General features: G+C 34.6%; 1 protein-coding gene across 1 annotated transcript; it reads left to right on the top strand.

Moving 5' to 3' along the window:
• The first annotated feature begins 13,919 nt into the window (after window positions 1-13,919).
• On the top strand, window positions 13,920-18,198 carry LOC113334592 (probable pectinesterase 55). Its single transcript, XM_026580810.1, has 8 exons — window positions 13,920-14,012; window positions 14,757-14,816; window positions 14,995-15,058; window positions 16,844-16,997; window positions 17,094-17,253; window positions 17,344-17,607; window positions 17,707-17,936; window positions 18,036-18,198. The coding sequence occupies exons 1-8, from the start codon at window positions 13,920-13,922 to the stop codon at window positions 18,196-18,198; spliced, it is 1,188 nt and encodes a 395-aa protein (XP_026436595.1).
• Window positions 18,199-20,299: the final 2,101 nt, after the last annotated feature.

Genomic DNA, 20,299 nt, shown 5'->3' with positions numbered 1-20,299 from the left:
TAATCCGGTCTTATATTTCCGAAGAACAACCTAGAGTTATCAATCACCTCACAACAATCTTAATCGTATGGTAGCGAAACAAGATGTTGCGGAATCACAAACAATGAGACGAAGATGTTTGTGATTACTTTTTATATCTTGCCTATCGGAGATATCAATATCAAGACAATCAATCTAATTATACTCGTACGATAAAAGATGCAAGATCAGATCACACAACTATGATAAAAGTAGTATTGGTCTGGCTTCACAATCCCAATGAAGTCTTTAAGTCGTTAACATGGTTTTAGAAGAAGAAAACCAAAGGTTAAAGGAGAACCGACTCTAGTATGCAAACTAGTATCATACGTGAGGTGTGGGGACTAGTTTTGCACAGATACTAGAGTTCCCCTTATATAGTCTTTTAAATCAGGGTTTACAACTAAGTTACCTTGGTAACGAAGCAATCAATATCCACCGTTAGATAAAAACCTGATTTATATTCAAGCTAATATTTCTCAACCGTTAGATCGAAAACTTAGCTTGTTACATACACTTGACAATGCACGCTTCTAGGTTTGTTAAACCGTATCCAAACGTATGCACTTGTTGGTTCAATAATAGTTAACCAAATGTTTATCCATATGAGAATTTCATATCAACCATGTTCTTCTTCACCATAGCCAGTTCAAATGATTTCAAATGAACTAGTTAGAGAGTTGTTCAATTGCAAGGAAATCTCATGTACTACACAAGACACAATTGAAGAAAAGATGATTTGATTCACTTGAATCGGTTCATGAACTTTTATAGCCACGGTTTACAAACTGCATTCCTTAGTCTTTTTAAGTTTAAGTTCAGAGATCATCTTCAGATATATAACCTTCTCAAGTTCGAAGACTAGGTTCGCGGACTTAAGTTACCGGTCTGAGTTTACAAACTCCAGCAGAAATTCTCGGGTATGAGAACTTCGCTGGTTTGCGGACTGGGTACGCGGACTGAGTTCGCGGACTTAGTTTCACGCAAATAGATTTTCAACTCCAGCAGAAATTCTCGGGTTTGAGAACTTCGGGAGTTTGCAGACTTGGCTCACTCCATTCTTCCGGTTCTCTTGATCAACAAAGCTCGCAAACTTTGGTTCAAGGAATAGGACTTATACATAAATGTGTTTCCACAACAATGCTTATGTCCACCATTGGTTATGTAATCTAAACTCTCATTTTAATCATTGAAACATTCTTAGAGGACGTTATATAGTTGTTACACCATTTCTCGTCAAACCAATTTTCAAGATGATTGAAACATATCATGACTTTCGTCACATGTTAAAGATAAACTTGGTTAAAGCGAAAAGCTTACCAATCATATTTCGAGATATAGATAGGAGAGGTATACTCGGCTCGGAATACCAAATGCGCATAATCATAGTCAATAGCATACGACTTTTTGTCTCAAAGAGTAGGAGATAGAGTATATATACTTTTGAGTGATAGATAAGTTCAAGTCTTCACATACCTTTTTGTCGAGAAGTTCCACCGGTTCCTTGAGTAGTTCTTCTACTTGTATAATGAACCTCCATGAAGTCCTTGAGCTCAATTACATTTTCTATCTTAGTCCGAGACTTAGCTATAATAGACTAGAAATCAAGACTTATAGTTTTGATCCCTAACATTGACAAACATGCTTGAGATAGCAACGCATGCGAGTTCGACCGAGCAATTCTATAATAGACACTACCAACATGAGTCACATTCAACACATAATCATCATTTAGTAACATAAACATGATCATATAAATACCCATATGCTGAAAAGATATTAACCTAGCATTCTCATATTCTACAATCTAGAAAACGCTTATATACAACTACTAATTCACATTATAAACTAGAATAAATCATCTTCTTGGTTCTGATTTGGATATATCATTAATATGACTATAACAATAAACACAGTCACTACAAGTTACTTATTAATTAGGCAACATGAATAATATCTATACAATAACATAATAACATCAATATACATGTTCTGTAGAAGGAAATAAAATCATATCAAAACTGAATAAGGTTAATGACTTAGCTTCTACTTCTATTTCCTTTTACCCAACTAATGGAAATCATAAAATTCTGAATATATATAAAAGAGGCTAGAAGAGGGCTTACTCAATACTTGAGTAGTTATGTGTCATTCAACCTTTCCATCATTAGTTGGATGACGCCTCACTAGGTGAGTCATGCTTAGTCAACATTACACCTAAGCAACATTAAGTTAATTTAAATTCCCTGATTTAACTCTAATCATTCTTTAATCTGGCAAAAACTGAATCCAGCTTAGATTATGCAATAACATGATGATCCACAAAGAAAACTTTATCTCCTACAATAGTCTTGAACATGCAATTGGCCGGGTCTGGATCATGAATGTTTGCATAAAATTGTGCATTCATATCAATGTGAGCAGTTCCCATTGGTTTGTGAATTATCCCCATATGTGATTTTTGAAAAAATCTGTTAGGTTCTCTACCTCAATTTCAGAAGCATTATAATATCTTTCAAAAATAGGTTGTTCGTTCTTATACTCAAAATATAGGTCACGAGCAGCAGGGTTAACAAACCTAGCACGAATACTGGGATCATAGTAAGTATTATCACCATCTTGACCACTTGAGCTCTCACCATGACTAGTTTTCTTCCTATATGCCATTGTTGAATACGAACTCACAAAGAAAAGATGATAAACTTACTTGGTACTCGAACTACCATTGATGGTGGAATTCCAAAACGATGAGCAAAGTGAAAAAAGTTCTTGACCCAAAGTACAAAAAATTCTCCTGAATTCAATGGTGTAAAACAATCAAGAAATGGTTAAGAATAGAGAGTGAGATGATGGTACATGAACTATTGGGTTTCTTTTGCGTACTCGAGCTGAAGAAGAAGAAGGGAAGATGAAGTGAACGAAGAGAATTCTTTATCTTTTTTGAGTGACAAACGGTGGAACCCGAACCGGTTATGTTCGTACTAGAAAGAGGTTCAAACTCACTAGTACGGGGTGTGTGAACTGCACGTGTGTAGCAAGGGCTTGTTTGTTTTGTGAACTGCTGTTAAAACAAGCTATAAAGAAGATTGGAGCAGAACCCAACAATCCTTTACCAAGAAATTCACATGAACAAAACCTTGCACACCATGACACCAAGAGAGAGTTTCTTTCCAGCAACTCTTACAACTTCTAGTAATGAGACAAACCCAAGGGACTGTTTTTACAAGTTTTTTAAAGAACTTAAAAAGAAAAGATAATTTGCATTCCCGATTTCTTTGTTTACAACTTATAAAACATAGTCTCTGAAGATAATGTTCAATACTGCTCAGGGAAACCTTTTTTGAAAAAAGAGACATCCTGACTTTCTCACAAAAGAGGGCAATAACATATCTAGAGGATGTGAATCAGGGTTTGATTGATGAACATAATCAAATTCAAAAATTGAACTGACAGATGGATGAGGTTTAGATACTTCTTGTATTATTTCCAGCTTGTCAAAGACACAGGAAGGAGAAGGAATATCCTTACTGATAAGAAGATCAATATCAACCTCAACATAAGAATTATTCATCATAACTTGATTTAACTTATCAAGCGATCATTTCTCTTTCTGGAGATATAACAAAACATCAAAAGATAAGATCTCAAGCCTTTTTTAAATCCCTGAAAACACTTCTAGGGATTTTAAACTTGGAGGAGGTTTAAATAGAATTTCTTCTGCAGATTTCATTAAATCATTCATGGAAGAGAATTATGGAATCCCTGGATATGGTGGTGCATTTATTGAGATAGCATTACTGTCCATAGAGTCAGATCGCTAAAAACACAAACTTATAAGGTCTTAAAGGTGTTTTCCTGCTCTGATACCAATTGAAAAAGCGGGGTCTAACAACCACACCCAATATTTCGCTTAAAAATCTTTATGGACTAACTCCAATATACTTTCAAGATAATCAACTAGACAGTCAGACTCAATCTTAAGAAAAGTATATCCAAGAGTTGTATCTCAATTTATCAATTCAATCTGCAATCAAACAAATAGGAATTTGCGAGCCCGATTGAATATAAGAAATAACTTGGACGGTGTTAGAGCATTGCTTGGTTGAACCCACCAAGCGTTGGTATGTCAAGTTTGGTTGTCATATTTTAGTGAATCAAAAATCATTTAAAGAGTCGCTTAATTATTTAATAGAGTCAACTTCGTATAAGTTATCTATAAAGTTACTAGGATATAAGACTTACAAGTATTACATGAAGACTTGAAGAATGTGAAGAAGTAAAGAGCTACAACGACGACATCATCCTTCCACTTGAGATTAATAATATTGAACTTGAATTTTTTCATTCCTAATGTATCTTTCAAGTCGTGCATATTGAAAACATAACTGCGAAGCTGTGAATGATTATACTCTAGTTAGACATGGTATTAAGGAATTACAATACGAAGTATAACGTCTATCTTTTGAACTTCGTATATAAGACATCGACATAATTGTATGAATGCTATTGTGATTATGTGTATGGGTATGGGTGAATATTTTGTCCTAGGAAACAATGTTTTTCATTCGTTTAAAGGAAGTACAATTCATAAACTTGTTTTATGAATCGAAAGGAAAATCGCTAGGCTTATTGGTATTGTTATTCATTGCAAATATTTGGATTACCGATATGTGTGTTTAGTATAACCGCTCGTAACTTATTTATGTATCTTGGTAAAACTATTCACAATGCCTGACTTTTGTATTGGTATGACTTTTATTAGTGAAACCGATCTTATGTAATCACCTGAGATGGTATGATCGATATTTGTAATTAGTGTGACCATTCCTAGTCATTGGGTAACCGATCCTAGAACTTAGTTGAGACTAATAACAAGATGTGTAATCGATCCTTGTAGTAGGTTAACAAGTTTTATTAATTGGTGTGACCGATCCTATAACTTGTGCAACCAATCACAAGTAAGTACCATAAATAAGTGGTAATCGATCCTGGTACTTAGTTAACATTTTTTTGGAAACTAATGTGACCGATCCTAGTAGCCACTTGGAGGTAGAACTGAAACTTGTTTTGGTAGAACCGTGAAACCCATTAATGGTGGTTGAATATGTTTGATCAATCACATAGTTCTTGGAAATCAGATGAACCAATTCTAAACTTGTTCGGAAGTGTGGCAAATCGGTTCCAAGATTGTAAATATGAAAAAGGATTTACAAAGTAAAGATGTCGACATAGTTTGAACAAGTGCAGTAATTCTTACCTTTTATTGTTCAAAGATATTCCTTAATAACTAAAGGAGAATCCCTGATCGAAATAAATTGAGAATCTTTTAATTAAGGTTTTTAGTTTTATATGCTTTTAATTTCCCGCAATTAAAATTCATTTCTTTAGAAAATAAAAATTGGTAATGTGCATTTACTAATTAGAGATTTTCTACTGAGATTTCAGTCAATATTTGGACGGAGCATTTCCAGGAATTATGAAAACCGAACTTGGAAATATATTGCATATCTTGAGAATATTTTCGGTTTTTGAAATTCATTGGTGTCCAAACTTCTTAGATCCATAAATATTGAAGTTTTCATTTGGAGCAAACTAATCCTCGGAGCCAGCAAAACTACCTAGTTGTGTTATTACTGATGGAGCCGCCTATTCGGAGAGGAAAGTACCCTAATTAGGCGAAACCTCTTACGACCGCTCGTTTTAAAGACTTCTTTGGGATTGGGAGGCTCTACGAGTACCGTTGGTGGGAAACTAGATAATTGCTGTTTATTATTAGTTTTCGATTGATTTGATTGACTAACAGTGGTTGAACTTTTATTGCACCTAGTTTGTTAATGCTTGAGAATCTTCTCTTCTGATATAAGATTCACTCATACTAGATCGAAGTTTCGACGTGGATCTTTAGACTGTTTGTAGATCTAAAGAAGTCTTGTGATAATCCATTGTTAACAGACTCCGTTCTGTGTGTGATTGATCACAAGAGATTCAAGTTGATTGTGTGCAGGTGTTTATTGAATATCTAAGAGGATTTGAAGACAAAGAAGATTGCTTGTTTGAGTTCATAATCTTTGATGTGCACAAAACTTGATCGGCTGGGGATCCAACTATACTCGGTTTATCTTTGTGATAATCTTGATTGATTAGTTGAGTAGATCGGAACCAATATATTTTCTTTCTGACTAAGAGTATTAATTGCAAAATCTAGATCCAACTACTTTGGTAGTTGTATTGATAGATAGATCTAAGAACCTGACAAAGGAGTTTATTGGGATAAATGGAAGAGATTTTTGTCAAACTCATATCACTTGTTTGAAAAGAGTGGTTACCGAACAGATTTGTTATTCCTTTACTGTTTGGAATACGAACCAAAGGAATTGTTCCAAGTGCGTGACTTATTACAAGTTGGAGGCGCAGGGATATAAACGGAACTAGGTGAACTACGGGTTTAGTTGTTTGGTCTAAACTATACGAAGTTGGTTTAGATTTTGTATAGCGACTTAATCCTGAGAGTATTCAATTCTGGACAAGGTCCTGGGGTTTTTCTGCACTTGCGGTTTCCTCGTTAACAAAATCTTGCTGTGTATTTTACTTTACTATTTCCACAATTATAATTGTTTTTATTATAGTTAGAAGTAAAATACACAAACGTTAATTCCTAGTTACTTGATAGCAATCCTATTGTGTTTGGTTAAGTCCGAACCTATTATCAAGTAATCATACTTCGTTGTTGTATTATTGTCTCGATCTTGAATCCATAGTCAATCACACAAGTTATCTTATTGTCGTATTGTCTCGATCTTGTATCCATAGACGATCACACAAAGTGTGAATCGATTAGTTGTATTGTTTCGACTCAGTCCATAGACAATCACTTTCGGAGAAAGGACTTATAGGTGGAAAAGGTTTAGATTGAGGTATATTTGGGCACCCTCGTCTTTTCAGACGGTATCAAAAACCAATATCCAAGTGTCAATCAATTTAATCAATAACCAAAGGTTGGATTCGCAATTGATTGAACTTTCGTACAACCTATGATATTTCAATTATATATAAAATATAATGCGGAAAAGAAATAACACTGACACCAGAAAATTTGTTAACAAGGAAGCCGCAAATGCAGAAAAACCTCGGGACCTAGTCCAGATTCGAACACCACACTGTATTAAGCCGCTACAGACACTAGCCTACTCCAAGTTAACTTCGGACTAGAATGTAGTTGATCCCTAGTCATTCTCACACTGATCAACGTACAGTCGCGTTCCTTACGCCTATAGAACCATGTTGGATTCTGCGCACTTGATTCCCTTAGCTGATCTCACCCACAACTAAGAGTTGCTACGACCCAAAGTCGAAGACTTGATAAACCAATCTATCTCACACAGAAAAGTCTATTGAATAGATAAATCTGTCTCCCACAGAAATACCTAAGAGTTTTGTTCCGTCTTTTGATAAATCAAGGTGAACAAGAACCAATTGATACACCGGACTTATATTCCCAAAGAACAACCTAGTAATATCAATCACCTCACAATAATCTTAATCGTATGGTAGCGAAACAAGATATTTTAGAATCACAAACGATGAGACAAAGATGTTTGTGACTAATTTTTATCTTGCTTATCGGAGATTAAATCTCGAGCAAATATATGAGAAGATAGTACTCAGTCACGAAAGAAAACAGCAAGATCAGAACACGCAACTACATAGAAAATACTTGGGTCTGGATTCACAATCCCAATGAAGTCTTCAAGTCGCTAACCTACAAGGTTTTGGGAAAAAACCTAAGGTTAAAGGAGAATCGACTCTAGTCGCAACTACTATCACATAGGAGGTGCGGGGATTAGGTTTCCCAGTTGCTAGAGTTATCCCTTATATAATCTTCAATATTCATCGTTAGATGAAAACCTGATTAGACTCAATCTAATATCTTTCAACCGTTAGATCGAATTTAGCTTGTTGCACACAAATGAAAAGTGACTTCATTTAGATATGAGTAACCGTACCTAAACGTGTGCACCTTGTTGGCTCAACAATAGTTAACCGAAGTTAGCCATATGGACACTTTCATATCAACCTTATTCATCTTAACCATAAATAGTTCAAATGACTCAAATGAAACTAAATCTAGAGTTGTTCAATTGTTTATATTCTCATCGTTGTATACAAGGCACAATTGAAGCAAAATAGATTTTGATTCACTCAAATCAATTCATGAACATTATAGCCACGGTTTGCAAAAGATTGCATTCCTTAATATATAAATGTATTAGTTCATGAACAAACCAACTTTAGAACATAACCTACTCAAGTATGCAAACGGGTACTCATACCTAAGTGGACGGACTAAGTTTGGCTTCGCCAATATGTGAACGGGTACGCATACCTTCCAAACTCAGTTGCATTTCCGGAACTTGAAACTTACGCCAGTACGCATACCGGTATGCATACCAAGTTCTCGGGCTTTCATTAACCAACCAGTACGCAGAAGGGTATTCATACTATGGTTCCTGGTTGGAATAATTTGCAACATTTAACATACAAGTACGCATATTGTGTTATATCCAATCATGGTTAATTGTTCTAAACTCTCATTTAAATCATTGAAACATTCTTGGAAGACGACAATAGCTGTCTCACACAAACTATTAGCTTCAAAGCAATTTTCAAGTGATCGAATGATCATACGAAACATTCTGAGTCTACATCAAATGACTGTCTCACACAATTAATCATGTAAGATATTACCAGGCAATTTTAACATGATCATCTTTTGACTTTCGTCAAGAATATATGTAAGATGAACTTGGTTAAAGCGAAAGCTTACCAACACATATTTCGAGAAATATGTAAGCGAGTTAAACTCAGCTCGAATATCAAATGTGTATAATCGAAGTCTATACAGATATACGAATTTTATCTCAAATAAGAGATAGAGTAGATAAACTTTTGAGTGATAGATGAGTTCAAGTCTCTACATACCTTTTGTTGATGAAGTTCCACAAGCTTCTCTTAGTAGTTCTTCGTCTTCAATCGATGAACGTCGTGAATTCTAATGCTCAACAACACTTTCTATCCTAATCCGAGACTTAGCTATATGTAGACTAGAAATCAAGACTTATAGTTTTGGCAACTAAACTTGACAAACAAGCTTGAGATAACAACGCTTGCGAGTTCGACCGAGCAGTGCTCTAACACAAACTTGCTATCACTGATTAACCTACAAAGGATTGTCATCTCCTCAGATATTAGCTTCGCATGGCTTGTATGGTCTTTACATCACTGAATTTCCCCTTCAATTCAGTCCCTTCAGCATTGGTTTCGCAATGCAACAAGGATGCATCAGACACCTTGTCCTCCACTACACCTAACCATTTATCGAATTCTTTGAACCAATCTGATGTTCTTCTTTCAGGTAATTCTAGCTTGCCATTTTCTAAATGAACAAGAGGAATATCTAGGCCATCACCACCTATATCCATGATAATATCACCAAGATCACAGTATTCCTCCAACTGATCATATGTACCCACTAGAACTCATTTCTAATGCAATTTCTCTGAATACAATGCACCAATTACTCGTTCACGGAAAGATAGCTTAAGAGAGAAATAAGTACATGTATATTATTCAAAAAATACACTCGAACTGTGTACCAAACACAGGTCTCACTACAAAAATACTGACTTTTACTCACGACAAAGAATCGTGGCTATTTCTCAAAACTCCGTGCCAAAAGATTATTTGCCACGACCATCCTGTCGTAACAAATAGTCCAATGGCTAATTTTATTTTCCACGGTGGTATCCACGGTTTTTCTATCGTAGCTAATAGTACATGGTTATTTGCCACGCATTATTTCGTGGCTTATTAAGATTTAGATGTGACCCGTTGGTGGTAAATAACCACGGAAATATCCTAGTTGTGGCTACCGGTTCACCTATTTACTATACTCCCGGGATGACAAAAGACCATTTCATTTTTATATTTTTTGGACTACATGAGTTCTAAAGTACTTCCCAACATCATTCATTCATTAATTTAAGCAATTATTACAATGTCATAATTTTTAAGCGACTACACTAAGAAAGGCTAAAAGAAAAAATGTGAACAAAAACTGGAATTAAAATGATGAATTTCCGACAGACTATTTGGGAGAACATTTAAAAAATAAAATGCAGATGGGTGATCTAGCATTCCTTTACATCCATAGTGATCAACAAGGATCTTCCACAACAATCTTCATTATACATCTTTCAGTGAAACCTATACCGCAAAAATAAATTTAGTTAAACATCAATGTAAACTTTACACGACAACAAGATTAACAAATCACATGTTTTGAACACTTCGCAAGAAGTTAACCATGCGTAAAACCAATTTCTGTAACAAGTAACCAGATAGATACAAGAAGTTCGCTGGCCGCTTAAACCATCAAACCTAAAACATTAGAATAATAACTAAGGAGATAAATATTTACACCAAAACACGACAAAAACACTGATATTCAGATTCCCTGTAGTATTGCTCCTAAACTTCAAATGTATTTCAGTTTATCTAAAAAAAAAAAACGATTCACTACCAAATAACAACCAATATGTGACCAAATCACTGAGGAAAATAGCACCACCCTTCTGGTGGTAGTTTACATAGAAGGAAATTGGAAGGTGTCATGTCTCGTGCGGAGTCACATGCTTGGACCCTACCCGAAAGGGTCACTTGATCTGAAACAAGTTTCATCATTCTGGACCCTATCACAGCTCATATACCCACTTTCGAAACTACCAAGCACATCTAAATACTAATAGGGGTTATATAGCATAAACAAGTTCAGATCCTTGTCGTAAAATTCAAATCATGCCCCACAAATAGTAAATCCTCAAACATCTACTATGAGATATATTGACACAAAACAACCTCCATCAGTATTTATTAAGATAATCAAAGGAATTTTTCCCATACGGTGGGCCAATTGCTTCAATAATAGCATTTTGGCATATGAAAACTTTGTAACTACAATAGGCACCAAATCTAAAGAATCAACAAACTGAATGCACTGATTTAATCCGATAAGGTTTGAGCTAGAGAAACCAGTCATGGTTTTAAAAAATTATTGAATACCTAAGCGATTAATTTTTTTATAATGGTTGTAGCTTACCTTGGATATGTATAGCATGATCGTAAGTCTATGGATGAGGTTGTGGGAGGACGCCATACAAAAAAAATAAAATAATAATAATCATCATGAAATCTTAATTAAGGTTTTACATAATATCTTTAAAAAAAAGATTTAGGGATATTCCCACACATATACGTCCAACTAGCAGTAACAATCATATCTATCTCTTGTCAATCATAAATTTCAAATACGGTGTAAGGGCATTTCAATTTTCCTACCCTATTAAGCTTACAATGGATATATGCATAGTATAGAAGTCTATTCAATCCTTTATCATACCACGACATCATACTTGATAGGCGCTTTATCCCTCCATCCAGACCCCAATAAGTCTACCGCTAACACTTTGCACCTGTTAGCAAACTTTGATATGTATCACCCACTCAGGAAACTACATAACCAAATCAATTCTCAGACAAAAAATAGATAAAGTGAGTCAACACCGACCAAAAAATTATTCTATTTATAGAGGGAGCAAAGACCTAATAATACAAAATTCAAAATTATAAAAAGCTATCAAATTATAAAAGATAAGGAGTATAGCTACCTTGAGCAGAACTATTAGTAGCTAGAGAAGAACCACCGATCAACATCCCTGCAACAATTATTCCTTTTCCCCCAAAAGTATATTCAAAAACCCTTTAGCTAATATAGAGAAGTTAAGACTAAAAAGTGTGCACGGAATAGAGTACTAGCTTAATTACAGCAAAAACCCTCTCAAGTCTAAACAAAGTCTATAAAAAAATGGTTTACTTCTCGATCCAAAATATAGTTATCAAGAAACGCTTGCAGGATATTGGGAGTTTATAACTCTTTCGATGTTTATACCAATGCATTTGATTAGTTATGATAACTTGATAGAGCAGTCATAGTATATTATAATGGGCTAGATATTAAGACTTTAGACACATTATTTATGAAAAACAATTTCTCACAACATGAGAGAGGACAAACAAAAAGTGGAATGCAAAGTTTTGTTGATTTGTCATAAAATAGAATCCTAATTTTAGTTTGTAATTTCTTCAAATACAATGTGTTCCAAGCTTCCATAGACAACAAACAGAAAAAATTCAGGTTATCAGTATCACAAACTAAAACTCAACATAATCTTAATCTGGATACAAATTATAAGAAAAAATCACAAACCTTATCTTCTTTCGACTTCTTATTTCTTACAAGGTCTTCAGCAGTCTCCATCTAAATTCACCAATAAAAATCAGTACACACACTACCTTGTTTTCATAAAATAATTCAAATTTAAAGAAGACAAAGTTAATTAACAGTAAAAAGACAAACCTAATAACAGTAAAAAAAATTGAATATCGGTATAAAAAATGAAACAATAGAAAGCCCTAGTTTCAGAAAATCAAAAGAACGAGAACTAAATCTTCACAAACCCCAACTTACATGCAGGATTGCGTTTTCCGTGAGAGACTTTCAGAGTATTGATTTACTTTTTTTCCTGTTATGGAAGAAAGAAGAGCGAGAAGAGGAAACTGGAAAGTTGAGGGGGAACTGGGAGTTATTTCTCTTCTCGATGGAATCATGGAGACGTTTACGCCACTACGACAATCTACTCTTATCTCGAAGAAAAAATCCACAACACCCACGTGCCCAGAATGTCGTCACTAGAGGTATTCGGCATATTCAGACCTTATAAATCTGGACTCGTGGCAAATTCTCATCATGCCGTATCTAACATGTGGCTTATTGCCACGACTAACAATTAGGTGTGGAAATATGTGACCTGTAGCCACGGATCTAAGAATCCGTGCCAATAGGGACGTGGATAAAAATCATTATTTTTGTAGTGTCTGATACCCTAATTATCACATCTGCAAATGCACCTTGCAATTTTTCTGCGTAACTATGACCCGACAACAACGTGGTTCAGTGAATTAAGCTTCACCCAAAATTATTTCATTCTTATAAGTTTATACCAATACAAATAACAACACTACTATGAGTTAGCAACATAAGTCTTTAAATCTTTCTTTATCTTTTCTTCTTAAATATGTACCATAACACATTCAAGCTTTTCCATACATTACCAACAACAATCAGCCAACTAAAAACACATAGACTATGACACAATTAACCCATTTTATTGTATCAAAGGAAAAATAAACAAAACTTACCCACTTACACAAACTTGTTCCTCTTGAACCAAACCTTTACTCATAAGGGAAAGTTGTAAACATGTGAGTTGTAGTTTCTTCCTCCCTGTTATATCTCCTACAAGTAACTAAAATTGCACATGCATGCTTATTTTTTTCTTTAAGACCGAAAGAATGTCATGAAACACGTTCCACGTGAATAATAAGTATTTCTAAGAAATTTACATATGCAACCAATCTTTATTTTCTTCTTCTGAAAGTATGCTTTAAGGTCTTTGAGGTTAAAGGATGTTGTTGCAGGAGAATCTGGAAATATAATAGCCATATTTGTTAATGTGCCAAATTATTTCGTTTTCAACTTCAAATCTTGGGAAAATGGGAAAAACGCCCCAAAATGAGAGGTCATGTTGAGGACATTGCCATGAGTTTTTAGATTTCGGGAAAATATCACATTTTATTAAATATTCATCAAAAATGCTTAAGTAGTCAATACACAAATGAGTTCTCACGTGTAAAAAAAGACAATAACGACCCTTCAAGGCTCATATGAGGATATAAGGTTTAGGTGGTGGTGGTTAAGGGTCCACGTGGTGGTGGTTCAGAGTTCAATGGGTGGCGTTGGTGATGATAGATCAAGTTATTGTAGCGGTGGTGGTTGTGGTACTGGTACAGGTCGCGGTGATGATGGCAGTGTTTGTCCGGTTGTTATTATTTAAAATATACAATGTTAATTTAAACATTTTAAATCTCATTGGCTTATTAAAATGTCCCAAATTTACTAGTTAATCGACTTGAATGGGGAACCTAATAGAATGAAACACTTTTCAAAATCTGAAAACTGGGCGCACATCCCCAAGATAACCCCATATTTTGGACATTTTCTCCAACGTAAATGTTATTTAGTTATTTTTTAAATATACGAGAAATTCTATCAATGATAAACAAAAAAAATAGTCATATACTCCCTCTGTTTCAAAAAGACAGTCCTCTATTCTATTTCCGTCAGTTTTAAAATTGTGTCCAGATTTTGTTTATAGTCATACTTTTCAAATGAACTCTCAAGTATAACCTTAAATTTTTTTATATTCATAAATTCATATTTGCTGGAGCCTGTGGAAGGAAAGGAATAATCAGTGCTTTGGAGGAAGACATAAGAGCTTAACGGAGATGCTTGATCTAGTGAAGCAAACTGTGGTTTTATGGCTGTGTGATACTGACACTTTCAAATTTGTACCAACTAATTCTATCTAGACCGGTTCGGAGATTCTCATGACTTCTTAATCAGTGGAAAGTTTGGTTGCAAATCAGTCAGGTCTTTATGGCAGGCTATAACATGAAGAATTTCTTCTCTAAAATTTTTGGTTGCTTTGGGGTTATGTATCGGGTTCTTACTGGATGGCGCAGTTTTTCGGAAGGATAATCTAAGCCATTGCAATGAGTTGCAGATCACGGCTTTAGGCTTGCTTCAGTTTTCGGCCTGGCCTTCAAGATTGCAGCAGTTGAAGGTATGGTCTTCAGTTTTCCCTGCCTGTATGCAAGAGTAGTGCACTCGAAAAAAAATGCAGTTTCCAAGAAGATCAAGACAGTTCATCTTTAATTGCGAAGAGGCATGTAGGGAAGTCTATGATTTGTAGTACAAGGAACGACATTGAATGTATTTGATTTGCAGTAACGGAAATGCAGGTACGGGCCATTGATATTCTGGATCTATTGCTTAATTGCGATAAAATGATTTTTGGGATCGCAGGTACTGCAATCATTGGTTTTGGTTCGATCATCAGTCTTCAATCTTTTATGAGTTGGGTTTACTTGTTGATTCTAGTTGCTTTGGTGCAAACAAATTGTTTGTTTTGTTGCGAAATTGGGTCTTTGCGTCTTCTTTTCTAGTTTCACTCTCAGGTTGCTGAGAGTTGTTGACTGCATTTTTGTAATCTGTTGGCTAGTCCAACCTTTTTTCTTTTTCAATATAAACTTTTACTTCGGAAAAAAAAATCATATTTAATGGGACTCAATCTAAAATATTAAAGAAAATTGCATAATTAAGGAAATAAATATATCATTTGTTCCTTTTAAAAGACATTATATTTGGCTCAAAAAATTAAATTTCTAATATAGTTTATGCTCCATAAATTCGATATCTTTTAATTTTCCTTTTTTATTTATTTAACAATTACAATCCTTCTGCAGTTTTAATACTTTCATTTTTATTAAAATAAAATACGTAAATAATTAAGGGTAGTCAAGTAAACTTCTACAACCTCCTTAATATTTTGACAAAGTCAAATGGACAGTCTTTATAAAACGAAAGGAGTATAAAAGAGAAGCAAATATGTTGCTTTACTAATATTTTGAGGGAGTATTGAGAGTCTATATTAAAGGAGAGTTCTTTAATATGATTTTTGATAAAAAAAAGGAAAGAAAATGATAAATAGAACTTTAAAAGTACTGGTAAATGTGTAATTTGTGTGAAACGTTTTTAAACCCATATAAGTCCCGATTCGACTCGTATTCACCCATTTTGAATTGTGTCGAGTCGTATCTACAAATGATTCTGGCTGATATATTGTGTAAAACATATACAAACAATTATATGTGCCCAATATGTTATGTTAGGGATTTTTCTTGGAAAACAAAAATAATGTACATCTTCGAATAACGACTCAACAATCAACATGCAATTCAATATTTGAAAATGGAAATCATTTAAAAAAAACCTTGGGAAAAAAGCATTTCCATTATGAAGCTTAATATGGATCCGGTAATGCAAGCACATGAAATTAAGGCGCGAGAGATGTAACTACCAAGGCTTGGAGAGTGGCTCTATCCATCCTAAATGTTAGGGATTTTGTTATTACATCTAAGCTTTTCAATAATTGAAAGGAAATCTGTACCAACCCTTCATTCCAAAAGAAACGAAAAAGAACTCTTGGATGCTTTGATCATGTCTTGGAGACGTTTTTTGTAATAAGTTCAATTGCCATGATTTAGTCGAAGTTGCATGTATCATCACTATATGTTGTTGAAGTTGCATATTTTCTTAATTGGTGCATCCATTGTTGTGGTTGTCGCCTTGTCGACGCCTTTTGTTATTAGTAATAAAAAATTCTATTCACCCCACCATAAAACTAGTTGGTAAATTAGTAAAAATATTTAAGTACGAAAGCCATCAATGCATGAGACAGTGCTAAATTAGTAAAATTTTTATTAGGCGATCTTTGAGATTTTTATTGCTTAGTCATTAAAATAATGCCTTTTCAATTTTTTGTTCGAATTTTACCCCGCATCAATAAATCCTTAGATTGTGCACATTATATAAGAGCAAAGCTTCAGAAAACATGCGTATCTATCACTGATTTTGTGGTTATTTTCTGTTTTCTCTTCTTCTCTTTTTCACTTCTTGGTATTCTTTTTAAGGTTGTTTTTCCGTTCTCATTAAGGAACATCCACATAAAATACATAATAATGTCATCCTATTCAGTTTTCTTGTTAATTTTATCGGTATTGTTTCTTGTTTGTAATGATGTTGTTGTAGCTATTGACTGTGATAGTAGTATCCCGGCTATTAACATCACTGTTGCTTTACCGGTTGGAGCTGCAAATTTTACCAGCATTCAAGGTGCCGTCAATTATGTTCCAGAAAACAATAATCAATGGTTTCGAATACTTGTTCAGGCCGGCGACTATAGGTAGACATACTTTTGAGTAGCAGTATGTTTACATTTTTGTCTAATTTTTTTTGCTAACTATGTTTATTTTCAATAATGGTTCTATGGAAAAATCAGTGAACAAGTGGCAGTTAATAGGTCATGTATCATACTCGAAGGTGATAGCCATGGAGGTACTACCATTAAATTCAATGCTCATGATACACCTTTGGACAGTCCGACTTTCTACTTGACACAGGAGGCCGAGAATTTTGTCGCCAAGTATATAAATTTCAAGGTATTAATAGTAAACCGATATTTATGCGTTTTTATTGTTGCTAATATTTTCCTTTCTGGTGTCTAAACATTCGTCTGTACTTGAAAACAGAACATATTCAACTACGCAAAATACCGGTTTGACGGATATAATAGAATGATGAACGGCAAACGGGGTATGAATGACCCTGAAATAAAACCGGCTGTCGCAGCTTTGGTAATGGGAGATAAAGCTTCATTCTACTATTGCAATTTCTATGGAGTTCAGGATACACTTTGGGATCAGCAAGGCCGCCATTTTTACCAAAATTGTCGTATTGAGGGTCTATGCGATTTCATTTGGGGCAATGCACAGTCTTATTACGAAATAAGTCATGTAACCAAGCCAAAAAATCATGGTATAATCTAACTTTTCCCCCAGTCCGTATATGTAATGTGTGTGTGTGATTTAATTTCTTTAATCTTTTTCATTTAGAACTGCCATTTGGTATCACAAGGGGCGGGCTACATAACAGCTCAAGGTATGGAAACAGAAGATCAACCAACTGGGTTCGTGTTCAATGGAGGAATAGTATCGGGGATCGGTCCGACATACCTTGGAAGAGCTTATAGAGGTCATTCGCGTGTCATATTTAATGGTACAAGCTTTGACTCCAACGTTATCAATCCATTAGGATGGTCGTCCTGGGATTACACCGGTCACGAGTGAGTAATAATTGTAATTTTTATCATATACTGTATTGACTATGTTTTCTACGGTAGTACCATATTTCTGGTGTTTATAATTACTTATGTTTCATGCAGAGCCAATTTTACATACGTGGAAGCAAGTTGTGATGCAAGATTAAATAAACAGGGGAAAGAAATGGAAAAGATCCTTGATTCAACAGAAATCAAAAAGTTCATCACTTACTCTTTCATCAATGACCCAGAACAATGGATCAACAACAACAACCTACCCTATTAGCAAGCCAAATGGCATAAACACACACATTCAAACATTGTTCATGTAACCAAAATCATTTATATAGAAGGTTGCAATTGATGCATCATTATGTTGTTTCTTTTTTCTCAGTGGAATCGGAAGTGACAGTTTTAAAGCATTATACCATCATGTCTTGCCAAAGGAATTGTCCATCTCCCGATAAGCAAATCCGTTTCCGCTTAGTCATTAGTGTAGTATGAGACCATGGGGGGTTAATTATTTATTGTGTTTTGTCTAAAACAGTATTTGGAGTTTGGACTGTCAGCATCTTCAATGGATGTGTATTCTATCCTGTTTTTCTTTGTGGTTGTGTGATTAAAAATCTCCTAATTTACGATATTGATAATAGGGGTATTTCTTGGGGGCGTACCGAATTTCATAAAAGATAAAACAATAATCCTTTGATTTTGAAATGGTACGCCTCAAACAATCATTTGATTTTGAAATGGTAAGCCTCAAACAAATTGGTGAGCCTATAAGCAACCATGCTAATTGAAGGAGCGAAAAGAAAAAAAAACATCCCAAACAATAAACTATTTCTATTTTGTTGTTTAATTGTATAAATATATTAATTAGAAAAAAAAATTTAACTAATAAATTTGAAATCGAAAATTTAATCTTTTTATTAATAATTCCGGATATCGATGACTAAGATGTTACATCCTCTAAAAGAACGAAATCTGAGGATGTATTAGATGACGCATGAAGAACTACCATTCACGTCATCCTCACATTCACCTTTGAATTTTTCGTTGGAAAAAATTTATTTGCTAAAACATAAAATACGATCAATCTAGTCTTCCATGTAAAATGGAAATGGTTTTTACACAATCACCCACTACCTTCGACTGTCACCACTTACAAGAGATTGATGTGCTGCTATAAATAGGTTTCTGAACCTATGATCTGATAACTAACAACAACTAAGACTCATCACTGTCAAGTTATCAAACACTTTCAGAAGATTTCTCTCGTTTACATAGAGAATCATCTTTACAAAAGTTCAACACATCACATCACCTACATATCAATCTCTATTGATCTCCACACAATCTCAGTTTTCCTCCCTACAGACCGACCCTTCTCCTCCTCTTGCGAACGAATTGAACCTGGAACGACCATTGTCTTGGTTTAGGGCAGGGTCCTACATATTAGTCTCTCGAACTCAAAGTACTCCTGTGCAGTACATTGTTTAAAGGTTCAGACGACTTACAACTCTGAGCACCTGCTTGAGAGAGCACTTGCCTCCTCCACCACTTCTTTACCAGAAAACCTGTGAGACGTTTTTACCCACAAACACAGCCTGTTGCGTCCTGTGAACATCCTCCTATTGAGGTGTCAAATTTGACAAAAAGACCAATCTAGCCTCAAATTAATTCCTAAAACTAACCCATATAAATACAAACCTATTACCATTTTCGTATCAAGCGATTTTTGGTTTTGTTTTTCGTTCCATGAAGAGCATTTAGAGGAATAAGTTTATAGGATGATTAGCATCGACCGATTCTGGGTAGAAATCAGAATATGAAAAGACATCATACAATCGTTTTATAAGTGCATTAGCATAAATCGATTTTTGGGACTATTTTTTTTTTTTGAACTTTGTACTCCTACAACCGGTTTTATGTACGTGGTTAATGTACCAATTACGAAAATTATCTGTTCAGATTCCATACCACAATCGGTTTTTATATATGTGTCATATAAACCGATTCCCGATGTTTCAAATTCCTGTGTGTGTTTTCTTGTAAGAATCGGTGGCAAAGATTCTGAATTAATTCATTAGCCCTTTCATATTAAGTCGATCTATCGCTTTTAGCTTTTTCAAAACCGTAGTTTGCATTAAAAAAATAACAAATTTTGGGAGGTTACTTTTGGTTCCAATATGCCTGAAGATATTAAATTGTTGAGCTTGGCTTGGATCAGTTGGCAAAGAGCAATATTACTTTTTTTTTTTGTATACTTTCGTATATTTTACCAAATGCAATTTTCTAGCATTTTTCTTATCATTCCCCAAAATATTGTACATAATTTGTTCAATTTTCTTTTCAATAGAACTAGGCATTTCATTATTCCATGAAAT

The sequence above is a fragment of the Papaver somniferum genome, unplaced genomic scaffold (genome assembly GCF_003573695.1).
Source record: "Papaver somniferum cultivar HN1 unplaced genomic scaffold, ASM357369v1 unplaced-scaffold_137, whole genome shotgun sequence".
NCBI lineage: Eukaryota > Viridiplantae > Streptophyta > Magnoliopsida > Ranunculales > Papaveraceae > Papaver > Papaver somniferum.
Note: the sequence above shows the minus strand (reverse complement) of the source record. Positions and strands in the feature narration are given on the sequence as shown.

Bases quoted from the DNA above. Each gene is read 5' to 3' on its own strand.
- LOC113334592 (XM_026580810.1), top strand. From the start codon at position 13,920: ATGGGTGGCGTTGGTGATGATAGATCAAGTTATTGTAGCGGTGGTGGT. The intron at 15,059-16,843 runs GTACTGCAATCA...ATGTTGTTGTAG, and splicing joins AATGATTTTTGGGATCGCAG to CTATTGACTGTGATAGTAGT. The intron at 16,998-17,093 runs GTAGACATACTT...TGGAAAAATCAG, and splicing joins GTTCAGGCCGGCGACTATAG to TGAACAAGTGGCAGTTAATA.